Consider the following 14,794-nt stretch of genomic DNA (forward strand, 5'->3'; position numbering starts at 1 on the left):
AAACCATAAAAAAAACTATTAATAATTCCTGAAGCAGTGCCACTATTTTAAGTCTACTCCAAGAGTCGTTGGAAAAAGCAAGCATAAACGTATACGGATCGATTACCATCATACTGATGACATGTGTTTGGTGTCTCTTACAGTGAGATCGATCTTGTGTTCTCTTCAGCAAGTTGTCTCAACGGAAGCTTTCTATCTGGCAGGTAACTAGATGTTAAACATTTAAAATACACAATCTGTGTGATTCAGATTAGAAACAAATGTCACTTTTACACTTAACTTGATGGAGATTTGATTTGAAGATTGCTGTGGAGATGCCTGTGCAAGTCTGTTCAATCTTTCAGGCAAATTTTCAGTGATTCAGATTGAATGTCTCTTTGTTAACAGGTTAATTAATCATGCTAATGGCAGTTAATCTAATATGGGTGTTTTGTGTTTTGCAGTAATCCAGATCACTACAGCACTAACAGCAAGTGCTCAGGTGTAGACATAAACATGGCTCGTCTGCTCTACCATAGACTCATCCAGCCCGATTACCCACACGTATCACAGATTGTGAGTTGATTGGTTTAGTTAATACTAGGAACATAAAAACAAAGCGTCATTTTCAGAATCAATAAATATGAAAGTTATGTCCCCTCATGTTGTACCAAACCTGGTTTCTTCCAGGCAGAATGTCCGAGCTGCACATTTCTGTGATGATTTACAGAAGTTTACATACACTTTGTTAGTATTTGGCAGCATTGCCTTTAAATTGTTTAACTTGGGTCAAATGTTTTGGGTTTCTTCCACAAGCTTCTCACAATCAGTCGCTGGAATTTTGTCCCATTCCTCCAGACAGAACTGGTGTAACTGAGTCAGGTTTGTAGACCTCCTTGATCACACACGCTTTTCAGTTCTGTCCACAAATGATCTATCAGATTGAGGTCACGGCTTTGTGATGGACACTCCAATATCTTGACTTTGTTGTCCTTGACAACTTTGGAGGTATGCTTGGGGTCATTGTCCATTTGGAAGGCCCATTTGCGACCGAGCTTTAACTTCCTGTCTGATGTCTTGAGATGTTGCTTCATTATATCCACATCATTTTCCTTCCTCATGATGCATCTATTTTGTGAAGTGCATCAGTCCCTCCTGCAGCAAAGCACCCCACAACATGATGCTGCACCCCCATGCTTCACGGATGGGATGGTGTTCTTCGGCTTGAAAGCCTCACCCTTTTCCTCCAAATATAACGATGGTCATTATGGCCAAACTGTTCAATGTTTGTTTCATTAGACCAGAGGATGTTTATCCCCATGTGCACTTGCAAACTGTATTCTGGCTTTTTTATGGCGGTTTTGGATCTCGATATATGACTCGTTTTACTGTGGATATAGATACTTGTCTTCCTGGTTCCTCCAGCATCTTCACAAGATCCTTTGCTGTTGTTCTGGGATTGATTTGCACTTTTCACTCCAAACTGCGTTCATCTCTAGGAGACATGCGGTATGATGGCTGTGTGGTCCCATTGCGTACTATTGTTTGTACAGATGAACGTGTTACCTTCAGGTGTTTTGAAATTGTTCCCAAGGATGATCCAGAATTGTGGAGGTCCACAATTTTTTTTCTGAGGTTTTGGCTGATTTCTTTTGATTTTCCCATGATGTCAAGCAAAGAGACACTGAGTTTGAAGGTAGGCCTTAAAATACATCCACAGGTACACCTCCAATTCAGTACACCTCCTATCAGAAGCTAACTGGCTAATTGTCTAAAGGCTTGATATCATTTTTCTGGAATTTTCCAATCTGCTTAAAGGCACAGTTAAATTGTGATATAGTCAATTAAAAGTGAAACAATCGGTCTGTAAACAATTACTGGAAAAATTACTTGTGTCATGCACAAAGTACATCTCCTAAACGACTTGACAAAACTATAGTTTGCTAATATTAAATCTGTGAAGTGGTTAAAAAAATAGTTTTAATGGCTTCAACCTAAGTGTATGTAAACTTCTGACTTCAGCTGCAAATGATATTTTAGAGCTACAGTGGAGGGGAAGATTTTCAGCTAATAACTGTCCTCACACAAAGCTGTAAATAACTCATGTAGCTGTAACAAGTCATGTGGAGTAGTTTCATGGTGCTTTTGTCCTTTTTGGAGGCAACAGCCCTCTGGATCACTGTATTCCTTCATTGTATAATAAAGAGCAGCATAACCATTTAAAAAAGAATGGAAGAAAGAATGCCACCATTTAGGGGCGGCTGTGGTTCAGGTGGTAGAGCGGGTTGGCCATTGATCGCAGGATTGGGGTTCGATTCCTGGCCCACATGACTCCATATGCCGAAGTGACCTTGGGCAAGACACTGAACCCCAAGTTGCTCCCAATGGCAAGCTAGCGCCTTACAAGGCAGCTGTGCCATCATTGGTGTGTGTATGTGTGAGTGTGTGTGTGAATGGGTGAATGAGTCACAGTGTAAAACGCTTTGAAAACCGCTCAGGTTAAAAAAGCTCTATATAAGTAGAGACCATTTACATTGGCTTGGAAGAACAGGAGTGTGAGTAAATGATGACAGAATTTTCGTTTTGGGATGAACTATTCCTTTTAAGTTCCCATCGTTCTTATTGTAACCACTGCTTGGTGTTTCCTAATCCAGATAGCGGCTAGTTTGGAGAAGAATCTCCTCCCCAGATTGAGCAGTTCTCCTCCAGACATCGAGGCCCTGAGACTCTTCCTCACACTGCCTGAGTGTCCGCTCCTCAGCGACCCCAACAACTACACCACGCTCACCCTTCCCTTCGCCAAAGCCGTCGTCGGCCTGAAAGATGCTCCGATCAGAGTGCTCGGTACGTTACATCCTCCATGAAAGGAAATTGTGTTTTTAAAGAAGTGCTTTCACTGAAGTGCTTTCACAGTGTTTAATAGGCTATGGCACTGTACAAGTAAAACGTTATTTAACACAAAAGTAACACTCAACAGATATATCTGAATCAGCAACAAATATATTTATACAGGACAAACATACAAAAGCAACAGTCTGCATGGATATTTTTGAATTTCACATGCATAGCTACAAACATGTTCCTTTTACAAAAGAAGACTTGAGACATTTGCTTTGGTAAATCCCAGGAATAAATGTCCAAGTCGTGGTTAACCCAAAAGTGCACGACAAATGGAAGAAAGAACCGATTCTGAACACCTGAAACAAGTCGTTAGTTATTACAGACTTCCTGTACTAACCTACATAATTTGGTAACAAAAAACCCGCCTCTGGTCTTCATTGGCTGCCCGCGAACAGCTTTGTCCCGCCCACTAACCAATCACAACAGATTGGGACATCTGACCAATCAGAGCAGAGTATGCTCTCTGAAAGGAGGAGTTTAGAATGAATGCTTTAGAACAGACCAATCAGAGCAGAGTATGCTCTCTGAAAGGAGGAGTTTAGAATGAATGCTTTAGAACAGACCAATCAGAGCAGAGTATGCTCTCTGAAAGGAGGAGTTTAGAATGAATGCTTTAGAACAGACCAATCAGAGCAGAGTATGCTCTCTGAAAGGAGGAGTTTAGAATGAATGCTTTAGAACGGACCAATCAGAGCAGAGTATGCTCTCTGAAAGGAGTTTAGAATGAATGCTTTAGAATGGACCAATCAGAGCAGAGTATGCTCTCTGAAAGGAGGAGTTTAGAATGAACGCTTTAGAACGGATCATTGAACGAGTCGTTTTTGACACTGGGGAAAAAAAAGGTAACGCTGCAAATTCAATTATGAGCAAATTAAAGTGTTTTTTGACCTTGGTTGCATGTAAATCTATTTTATGAGACCTTTCAAATCAAATTAGGCACGTTTAAAAAAACATAATTGGTGCTCTTTGAAAGACGATTTCTCATTGCAATCTAGACCTGGTTTATTAATCGAAGTTAAAAGAGATTAACTTCTTTGCAACTGAAAATAAAGGCATATTGTCTCAACCACATACATGTACACAAAGGCCACATTTACATATGCATAGTGCACTGTGCAAGTGCAAGTTGTATTTGATTGTTGTCCCAGGCTGTGCTAGTTCCATGTCTCGTATCACGCTGCTCTCTTCTCACATAGTGAAATAAAATGTCATTATTTGGAAATTAGCCGTGCAGTATGCAGGATAATGTCAGTCTGTCATAATTTGCTTTGCGTCTGTGTTTGAAGTAATATAAATACTTAAATGATCATTAGTTAATCCGTATTGTTTATATATTGGTAAATAATTCTGTGACAAGGAGGAGGGCGTGGCCGGGCCGTGATGGTGCACCGGCGCTGAATCAACTGGTCAGTGGAAGAGCGAGATAAAGGGGAGCCGGAGGTGCTAGTTTGAGAGAGAGAGAGAGAGAGAGAGAGACGCTCGCGGCTGCGTTGCATGTGTGTCTGTGTTTGTTTTATGTTAAGTTTGGCATTAAAACTTAACATTGACTGTTCAGCCAGTTTCCGCCTCCTTCTTGCCCGTCCTTATACCATTACAGTGGTGCCGAAACCCAGTCCTCGCCACTGCTATACGCCAGGGCAGCAGCCGCGGCCATCTGCTTTGGGACGGAGGGGTCGCTGCTGGCCTCCGAAGAAGGGGAGTAGCGGGTCTGTCCGCCAGGGGCCGGAGGACTAGCTGTCGTTCACCGGGGGAGGATCAAGCTGTGTCCGCTAGAGGAGAGGTTGAGGACCGGCGACAGTGCATCTGGGAGCCGGCGAGCAAGTTCTTTCTCTCTCTCTCTCTCTCTCTCTCTCTTTCTCTCTGTGTCTCCGCTTGCCCTTTCCCTCTGCACCGGCTGACACAATGGCCTGAAGGGCAGTGTCTCCCCTCCATAGATGGGGGGGTGGGTTAGTCAGACCGGGGGCATGGGGAGGAGTGTGACGAGGGCGTGATGGAGCACGGCCGGTTCTGAATCAGCTGATCAGCTGGAGAGCGAGATAAAGGGGGGGCCGGTGGCGCCAGTTCGAGAGGGAGAGAGGGAGCGAGACGCACATGGCCGCGTTGCATGTGTGTCTGTGTTTGTTTATGTTTAAGTTGACGTTAAAACTTTGTTTACTGTTCAGCTGGTTCCCGCTTCCTCCTTGCCCATCCTTGAACTGTTACAAATTCATTTAATTTTTATTATTGTACAAAAACTTCATTTATATTTAAGTTTGGGCATACGTAGAATTTCTTGTCTAATTTCTTGATTTCTTTCCTTCCATCTTTGCATTTATATTTGCAGTTAGTTTATATTGTCATGTGTAGATTTCACCTACCGTCTGAATAACCTGCTGTTACTGTTCCGGTTCTGTAGGTAACTGGTGGTCCAGGTTTGAGCCGGCAGTCTTTCAGAGGCTGGTGGAGCTCTTTAAGGAGGTTGTGGTGTATCTGCTGAGGATGCAGAAACTGGGAATTTCTCACTCTGAACAGAGAATCCTCACGTGCTTCCTGCTCACCTCGCTCAAGTTCCTGGAGATACTGCACTCGGTGAGCACTGCTGTTGGTTAACCCATTAAATCCATTCCTAACCCTAGTGAGCTGCCTACTTAGACAACATTTTCAGCATTATTTACACTTCCGAAAGTGCAAATGAACTCGAGTGAAATATCAATTATAAAGATAGTACTTGTATTCAAATGCGGCAAATGACAAGTGCATCTTAAACTTTCATATTACTTGAGTAAAAATGTGTTTGTGTACTTGTTGCAGGTTAATGAGCGTGCTGGTCAAATCGTCCAATATGACAAGTTTTATATTCACGAGCTGGATGAACTGATTGACATTAGGAAGGATTATGCCACCTGGATTCAACAGCAGATGTTTTCTGTGGTGAGTCTACATTGTTCAAAGCTAATCAGCATCATTTTACACTGGTGAATTTCTAAATAATCGTCATCGCATCGCACCCTTGGACCCGCCCACTGGGGGCTCAGTTTGTAAAGAGAGAGTGAGAGAGAGCAGGATATAGGCCTACATATATACCTGCCTCTTGTTATTTTGTGCATAAACTGCTGAACAAACTGTCTGTGCTTTTTGTAATTGTTGGTGTATGTAGACACACACTAGATGGACGTCTTTAACCGGTTTGATGCATTTCTGGCAATGTGCACCTCTGTGCAGGATCATATTGGAACCTGGATGTGTGGACTATGTATGTGCGTAATGTGGATGTCATCTGCCTATTTCAGTGTGGATTGCATGTTTTGTCTGATATCAGCGTGGATTGCTTGTTGAAACAATTAAAGCTTTGCCAAGCAATTGTCATTGAAGGATATGGGGCATTTAAAAACACGTGGACCCAATCAAAACTACACCGGGCGTGTTCATTGACGCGACGCAACAGCTTGAGTCTATTTACATCGTGAACGTTGACACTAACTTTCTAAACCATTTATTTGTGTTGTTGGCAGTAGTAGCACTAGCGCAAAATGGAATTGGACACTTGTTCACTGTTGGCGTGGCATGCTGCAAATGATATGTCCATGGTAGACAGCATCATTAATTATAATGGCTTTGTGTTCTTTTGACACGACCATATTTCTATTCTTCTAATTCATTGCATACAGTCCATTTACACTGCCGACTTCTTATAGACTTGCTGTCTTTGTTTACATCACTGGTGCTTGACAGGAAATGAAATATTTAATAGGACGCAGATGGTGCAATAACCGGAGAAGACCCTCCACATGCTATTGCACTTGACCCAGCCCATTTGCGCCTTGCGTGCGCGATTTCACCAAACCAATTGCGCATACTTGCACAAAAATACCAAAACTTTAAGGCCATGCCCACTGACTTTGTGCTTATGACTTATGGTATAGCACTCTGCTTAGTGCTAGCGCTCTTAAAATATGGCCCACTATGTTTTAACAGTCAGAAGATGGTGGTAACGTAATTGTAAATGAAGCTTGGTTCTGTTTCTAACAGGTCGTGGACTCTCAGGTCACCTTGTGTAAATACCCATTTGTTTTTGACGCTCAAGCGAAGACGACGCTGCTCCAGACCGATGCTGTCATCCAGATGCAGGTGAGAGTGCTCTTCAGCTCTAAATGCTTTTACTGTTACATGATGTTTACCGCAGTGAAGTCTCAGTGCTGTGTGTGGTCAGATGGCAGTAGATCAGGCTCAGAGACAGAACTTCACATCTCTGTTCCTGTCCGGTGGAGGGGTGGAGTCAGTTAACCCCTGCCTCATCCTCATCGTACGCAGAGAAAATGTGGTTGGAGACACCATGGAGGTGCTGAGGAAATCAAAAAACGTTGATTACAAAAGGCCGCTCAAGGTAAACAGTATTGTTGTGGGGTTTCTAAGGTCTTTTATTCTCTTAATATTATTGTCTGTATTCTAATGTCTGTAATTCTATAATCTAAAGTGCTGTTGTCTATATGTTTGAGTCTGTAGTTCTAAGGTATGTAATTCTAGACCCTACAGTCATGAAGTATAGAATTTTATAGCGTACAGTTACATAACTCTATACCCTACAGTTATACGTTCTAAAATTCTATACTCTTCAGGTCTGAGGTCTATAATTTTAGTGTTCAGTTTTACATTTTCTACGTTTATATTCTACCGTTCTAAGTTTTATAATTTTATAGTATAAGTTCTGTAATACTAGACAGTTCTACGGTTAATAACTCTACAGTTCTACGGTCTGTAATTCTATATAGTTCTAAGTTCTATAATAATATACTCTTCAGTTCTATAATTCTATACATTTCTAAGTTCTATAATTCTATACTCTTCAGTTCTGATTCTATACAGTTCTAAGTTTAATATCTCCATAAACTACAGCTCTAAGGTCTGTAATTCTATATAGTTCTAAGTTCTAGAATTCTATACTCTTCAGTTCTATACTTTTATATAGTTCTAAGGTTAATAATTCCATACTCTACAGCTCTAAAGTCTGTAAATATATACAGTTCTAAGTTCTATACTCTTCAGTTCTATAATTCTATACAGTTCTAATGTATATAATTCTATATAGTTCTAAGGTTAATAATTCCATACTCTACAGCTCTAAAGTCTGTAAATATATACAGTTCTAAGTTCTATACTCTTCAGTTCTATAATTCTATACAGTTCTAATGTATATAATTCTATATAGTTCTAAGTTCTATAATTCCATACTCTACAGCTCTAAAATCTGTAATTCTATACAGTTCTAAGTTCTATAATTCTATACTCTTCAGTTCTATACTTTTATATAGTTCTAAGTTTAATAATTCCATACTCTACAGCTCTAAAGTCTGTAATTCTATACTCTTCAGTTCTATAATTCTATACAGTTCTAATGTATATAATTCTATATAGTTCTAAGTTCTATAATTCCATACTCTACAGCTCTAAAATCTGTAATTCTATACAGTTCTAAGTTCTATAATTCTATACTCTTCAGTTCTATAATTCTAAATAGTTCTAATGTATATAATTCTATATAGTTCTAAGTTCTACAATTCCATACTCTACAGCTCTAAGGTCTGTAATTCTATACAGTTCCAAGTTATAGAATTTTATATTTTACAGTTGTAAGTTATAGAATGATATACTCTACTGTTCTACATTTCATAATGTTATAGTTTACAGTTCAAAGTTTTATAATTCTATACTCTGTAGTTCTATACTGTAGAGTTCTAATATCTATAATTCTATACTCTACAGTTCTATAATTTCTATAAGTTGTATAATTCTATGTACTTTCCTGTGCTAAGGTCAATAGATTTATAGTCTACAATTCTAAGGTCAATAATTTTATAGTGTATGGTTCTATGATTCTATACTCTTAAGATAAATCATTATTTGGTCTACATATCAAAGTTCTGTGTTTCTACACTCTATAGTTCTAAGGTTTATAATACTATACAGTTTTATAACTCTACAATATACAGTTCTGATTTCAATAATTCTATACTCTACAGTTCTGAAGTCTATAATTCAAGTCATCAGTTTTATGGTCTATAAATTATTTAGATAACCACCACACAAGAACGTAAACTAAGAAACAGTTCATCTAGTTTGTCTGAATCTGTAGAGTTATAATGGAAGTTGTGGTACAGGATAGTTTGTGTCTTTGATTGTTCAGGTGATCTTTGTTCGTGAGGAGGCCGTGGACGCCGGTGGTGTGAGAAAAGAGTTTTTCCTCCTCATAATGAAAGAGCTGTTGGACCCTAAATACGGCATGTTCAGATACCACGAGGATTCCAGACTCATCTGGTTTGCACACAAGGTAGAGATGTTTACATATGCTGTTGAAGTGAAAACTGAAATTAAACACGACTAGATGTACAAAGTCATTGAAGTCTCACACAGTTGTGTTTGACCGCAGACATTTGAAGACATCGATTTGTTCCATCTGATTGGAGTGATTTGTGGGTTGGCCATCTATAACCTGACGATAGTGGAGCTGAACTTCCCTCTAGCGCTGTACAAGAAACTCCTGAAGAGAGCCCCAACACTAGAGGACCTGAAGGAACTCATGCCTGATGTAGGAAGGTGTGTGTTTTTAAATAAATTACTTTTTGGGCTGAAATATAATGGTGATGTGTTTCACGAGATTCACCCATATGTTTTTTTGGTTCTTCAGGAGTCTTCAGCAGCTACTAGATTACACGGAGGATGATTTGGAAGAAACGTTCTGCTTGAATTTCACAGTAAGAACACTGTAAAGGGGGTTAAAGGGAAAGCAGGAGGGGAGAACCGGCTTGACAATATAAATAATAGTTTAATATAAAACTGAACCAAAAATACAAACACACACACAGGTGTCGGACAGCTGTCCGTAAATCTCTCTCTCTGTCGCACTGCCGTCTCCGGTGTGCCTTTATCCCTCTCTGAGGATTGATTAACCTGATTAGGGGCCGAGTGTGCGGAATCACGACCTGGCCCCGCCCTCTGCATGACGTACACCCCCCACCTTTCCCTTGGGAGGGGGTATGCCTTCCGCCCCGTCTGCTGGCAGGTCATCCCCATCTACCTGGATGAGGGAGGGGACAAGGGGAGGGAAACCAAAAAAAAAGTGTGGCACCTACACGCCGTAAACAGCGATCATGCCAAATTAACAAAACATTTTTAAAAAGAGAGGGAAAGGCCGACACGGAGCGGCAGTGGGAGAGAGAGGAGAAAGAGAGAGAGAGAGAGAGAGAGAAAAAACACACTTACTTGCCGGTTCTCCAATACACTGTAGCTTGGTCCTCGGCCACTCCTCCACCCTCTAATGGACAACAGCCGTGCCTCCCCGGACGGATCGGAGACAGTCCTCCGGCCCCTGGCGGACGGAATGCCCTGCCACGTTTTTGGTGGACGGTAGGGGTCTCCCCCGCCCCTGGCAGCGGTAACCGCTCCAGGCGGTTGGTTGGTAGCCCCTCCTCCCTTCGCGGTCGGCGGCCGCTCCTCCGCTTCCAGGCAGCCAGGCTCCTACGTCCTCTGGCGGATGGCCGCGGCTGCTCCTTTGGGGTGGATGTTAGAGGCGAGAACTCCCCTATAGCGCATCCCCCCTCCTCCCAGGTTTCGGCACCAGTGTAAAGGGATTAATGGAAAGGAGGAGGCACGAACCGGCTTGACAATATAAATAATAGTTTAATATAAAACTGAACCAAAAAGACAAACACACACAGAGGTGTCGGACAGCTGCCCGTAAATCTCTCTCTGTCGCACTGCCATCTTCGGTTGACCTTTAACCTGCCATCTTCGATGGACCTTTAACCCTCTCAAGGGCTAATTAGCCGGATTAAGGGCTGGGTGTGCGGAATCACGACCCCGCCCTCCACCCTGCCACAAACACATTAATTCATGCAGTACCTCTGTTTAAAAGTGTGCTGTGCAAATAATGGACTGTATTTGGGGTTGTTTTTATAGATCACAGAGGATAATTTCGGTGCTACAGAGGTATTGGAGCTTGTACCCAATGGGACGGACATCAGTGTAAACAAATCCAACAGGTGTCACTATCACCCATAATATATACATTCATGCATCGTGACGGTTGTTTGAAATTAATACAAGCTTATCCCTCGGTTCAGATGTTTTAATGACACATAGTACAAGAATAAACATTTCCATCCAACAAATACACATTTTACATGATTTGATCAATTTACTGTTACTAGAATTTATTTTTCATCGCACCTTCACAGGCAGGAGTTTGTCAACGCGTACGTCGATTATATATTCAACACTTCCGTGGCTCCTCAGTTCAATGCTTTCTACGCTGGGTTTCATAAAGTGTGTGGAGGGAAAGTTCTGGAGCTCTTCCAGCCCAGCGAACTGCAGGCCATGGTGATCGGAAACACTAATTATGACTGGAAGGCATTAGAGAAGGTAAACATAAACACACACTGCTGATGTTTGCAGCAATGCTGCTGTAGTTTGTACAGTTTGTAAATGACCGTATTGATTCTCAGAGCACGGAGTATAAAGGCGAGTACTGGGCGGAGCACCCCACCATCAAGATATTCTGGGAAGTGTTTCACGAACTGTCTTTGGAAAAGAAGAAACAATTCCTACGTAAGTGGATGATCTTCAAGGGTCAGTCATCTATTCTGTATAGTTTGTGTCATGTCTAATAGTTCACCATTTGTTGGTTAATGTCACTCTTAAAACATTCCTTAGCGAACAGTCGCTGTCTCTTTCGTTGTGTCAGTTCGTCAACTTTTAATAGAATAAAAGTATAATGTCCAGTTGCTTTGACAGTGTGAACGTATCGCAACATCATCTTCCTGTGTTATTCTGCAGTATTCCTAACGGGCAGTGACCGTATCCCCATCCTGGGCATGAAGAGCCTGGCGTTAGTCATCCAGCCCACCGGTGGAGGTGAGCAGTATTTCCCCGTAGCGCACACATGCTTCAACCTGCTGGATCTGCCCAGGTACACTAGCAAGGAGTCACTGCAAGAGAAACTGTTGCAGGCCATCGAACACAACCAGGGCTTCAACCTTGCTTGACACGCACAAGCACAGACCAGCTGATCAATAATGATCATCTACAGACGCATATGACACTCACAGGTATATGGACACTCACAGGACACTTAAAAGACTCCTGCAGAGTTTGGCTGATCGACCGTGTGATTGCTGATATTTTGAGTTTGTTATAGATATAGAAGCATTTGATTTATTGTGCAATGGATGCTTTAACAGGAATAATCATTTACACTGACCACAATTCAAAAAGAGACACGTATATGTGCAAATATAGAGTCCCGAAGAGCTTATTCGGATATGTAAACAGTATTTATATATCAATGTTTTTTGTTACTCACTCAACAACACTTGTGTGCTCATAATTGTTGTAAAATGTCTCTTATTTGATTTTGCCCGTGTAGAGTAACATTGTAGCGCCAGACGTCTTGTGACATCATCATTAAGGATGTTATTGTACTCTTGTGGTCAAGAATACTAGAGACTCTCATGTCACTCAGTTTGAAGAGTCATTCAGATTTGCAGCATAATGGATGAATAGTCTTGCAGAATAATTTTTCGGTATGTTTATTACAATAAAGGGGTGCCACTTTTTGCTTATGTGCCTTAAAACTAAACATTCTCTTATGTTTTTTTAGCTTATTGAGTTAATTTGTTTTGTCTAATCATTTTTTAAAGATTGAGAAATGGCACAATATGTGATAGCATGTGTCACGTGTGTATCACAATCAAATATTTGTCATATTGTGGCAAAGACTTACAAAGTGAAAGATTGCATGATTAAAAAAAAAAAGTCTGTTGCTAATAATTTTCTGAGAGCTGAAGATCAATAAAGATAACATCAGCCATTAAACTTAGCCTGTATTAAATGTACAAACTCACCAAACATCTGTTAGTCCATCACACGCCTGTCCAACACAGTCATATGTGCAGTAGCTGCGTGTATGTGTGTTGAGGAATATGTGGAAAGCAATTGCAAATGATTCTTCCTGTTTGTAAATTGTAAATAAACATGATATTTTCTAGTTTTGATGTTGAATTTGTGTCTTTAGTTGATGAATTTGTGTTTTTAATTTTTGATGATCAACAGCTGATTTACTATAACAGACTCTTACATTTCCAGCAATGTTATATATATAACACTTTGTGTTTTAATAATTGTATTCATGAAATCTGTCCATATTTGGTGTAGGCACTGAGGCTCACAGGGTTTCTGCAGTGGTTCAGGTGTAAATGGTCCTGCAGGTGAAGTTCAGTTTAATGTGGCAGCTTGTGATGAATCCGTTTGAATCATGTGCAAGGAAAAAAAAAACAGATTTTGCTTTTGAAAGTTTTCCTTGAACATAATGGTAAAAATGTAATTCTTCTCTCATCGCTTATTCCGCTTAATATTCTGAAACAAATATTCCATAAAACTGCAGTGATTTGATTATGAATAAAAGTGTTCTCAGCCGGTTGTTTGTAGTGAATCAGAAACATACAGCGCAACCAGTGCTGTCTGATACCCGAACAAATGACTCTTTTTACACGGTTCTTTTCAGTGAATCAAAAACATACAGCGCCAGCTGTACAGTCCGATTCCTGAACAAATGACTCTTATTAAGCCGATCCTTTTCAGTGAATCAAAAACATACAGCGTGACCAGTGCAGTCTGATTCCTGAACAAATGACTCTATTAAGCCGATCCTTTTCAGTGAATCAAAAACTTACTGCGTGACCAGTGCAGTCTGATTCCCGAATGAATGACTCTTCTAAGCCGATACTTTTCAGTGAATCAAAAACATACAGCGCCACCTGTACAGTCCGATTCCTGAACAAATGACTCTATTAAGCCGGTTCTTTTCAATGAATCAAAAACTTACTGCATGACCAGTGCAGTCTGATTCCTGAACAAATGACTCTGTTAAGCCGATCCTTTTCAGTGAATCAAAAACATACAGCGTGACCAGTGCAGTCTGATTCCCGAATGAATGACTCTTCTGGCCCGGTTCTTTTCAGTGAATCAAAAACATACAGCGTGACCAGTGCAGTCTGATTCCTGAACAAATGACTCTATTAAGCCGGTTCTTTTCAATGAATCAAAAACTTACTGCATGACCAGTGCAGTCTGATTCCCGAATGAATGACTCTTCTGACCCGGTTCTTTTCAGTGAATCAAAAACTTACTGCGTGACTAGTGCAGTCTGATTCCTGAACGAATGACTCTTCTGACCCGGTTCTTTTCAGTGAATCAAAAACATACTGCGTGACCAGTGCAGTCTGATTCCTGAACGAATGACTCTTCTGACCCGGTTCTTTTCAGTGAATCAAAAACATACAGCGTGACCAGTGCAGTCTGATACCCGAATGAATGACTCTTCTGACCCGGTTCTTTTCAGTGAATCAAAAACATACAGCACCAGCTGTACAGTCCGATTAATCATATTCTCACCAAAGTTTATGGTCAAACAGATATATCACTCTGTTTTACCTGTCCCTTCTTCATTGCCTGCAGGACGCGTCACTCTAAACCTGCAGCCCCATCTGTTGGAATACCTGAACATTTTTGTTTACTTTTCTTACTACCAATAATATAAAATAATAATAATAATAACTTTTCAGTCAGTTTAGTACTATATAATAATAGACTTGAGACATACAATAAAATACATTTTGTAACACCTTATAAAAATAATATTAACAGACTAGTGATCCGCTCACACCATTTACAGCACTTATTTCACTTTTTCGTATTTGTTTTGGCCTGAGATACTGAATGTGTTAATTTGGTTGTAATAGCAACACATGTCCGCTGGGTGTCGCCAAAGACCACCTAAATAAAGCGACAACGCTCACTTCTAAGAAAAGTTGTTCGCCATTATCAAGAATAACTGGCACACGAACTCTGTTTTGGTGCCAGAAAGGCCGGACCACGGCCCTCC

At 40.7% G+C, this 14,794-nt stretch overlaps 1 protein-coding gene across 2 annotated transcripts in view; it reads left to right on the forward strand.

Moving 5' to 3' along the window:
• The window catches only part of LOC127617574 (probable E3 ubiquitin-protein ligase HERC4), a 25,903-nt gene extending 12,774 nt beyond the window's left edge, over positions 1–13,129 (forward strand). For both annotated transcript variants that reach the window (XM_052089552.1, XM_052089553.1), the window contains exons 11-24: positions 144–203; positions 444–555; positions 2,634–2,823; positions 5,276–5,448; positions 5,671–5,790; positions 6,889–6,987; positions 7,070–7,243; positions 9,041–9,184; positions 9,284–9,450; positions 9,542–9,608; positions 10,813–10,895; positions 11,091–11,274; positions 11,358–11,460; positions 11,689–13,129. In XM_052089552.1, coding sequence (XP_051945512.1) covers positions 144–203; positions 444–555; positions 2,634–2,823; positions 5,276–5,448; positions 5,671–5,790; positions 6,889–6,987; positions 7,070–7,243; positions 9,041–9,184; positions 9,284–9,450; positions 9,542–9,608; positions 10,813–10,895; positions 11,091–11,274; positions 11,358–11,460; positions 11,689–11,897 — 1,885 coding nt within the window. In that variant the 3' untranslated portion in view covers positions 11,898–13,129. The remainder of the gene's footprint in view (positions 1–143; positions 204–443; positions 556–2,633; positions 2,824–5,275; positions 5,449–5,670; positions 5,791–6,888; positions 6,988–7,069; positions 7,244–9,040; positions 9,185–9,283; positions 9,451–9,541; positions 9,609–10,812; positions 10,896–11,090; positions 11,275–11,357; positions 11,461–11,688) is intronic.
• The last annotated feature ends 1,665 nt before the right edge of the window (positions 13,130–14,794 follow it).

The sequence above is a fragment of the Xyrauchen texanus genome, chromosome 24 (assembly GCF_025860055.1).
Source record: "Xyrauchen texanus isolate HMW12.3.18 chromosome 24, RBS_HiC_50CHRs, whole genome shotgun sequence".
NCBI classification, from domain to species: Eukaryota; Metazoa; Chordata; class Actinopteri; order Cypriniformes; family Catostomidae; genus Xyrauchen; species Xyrauchen texanus.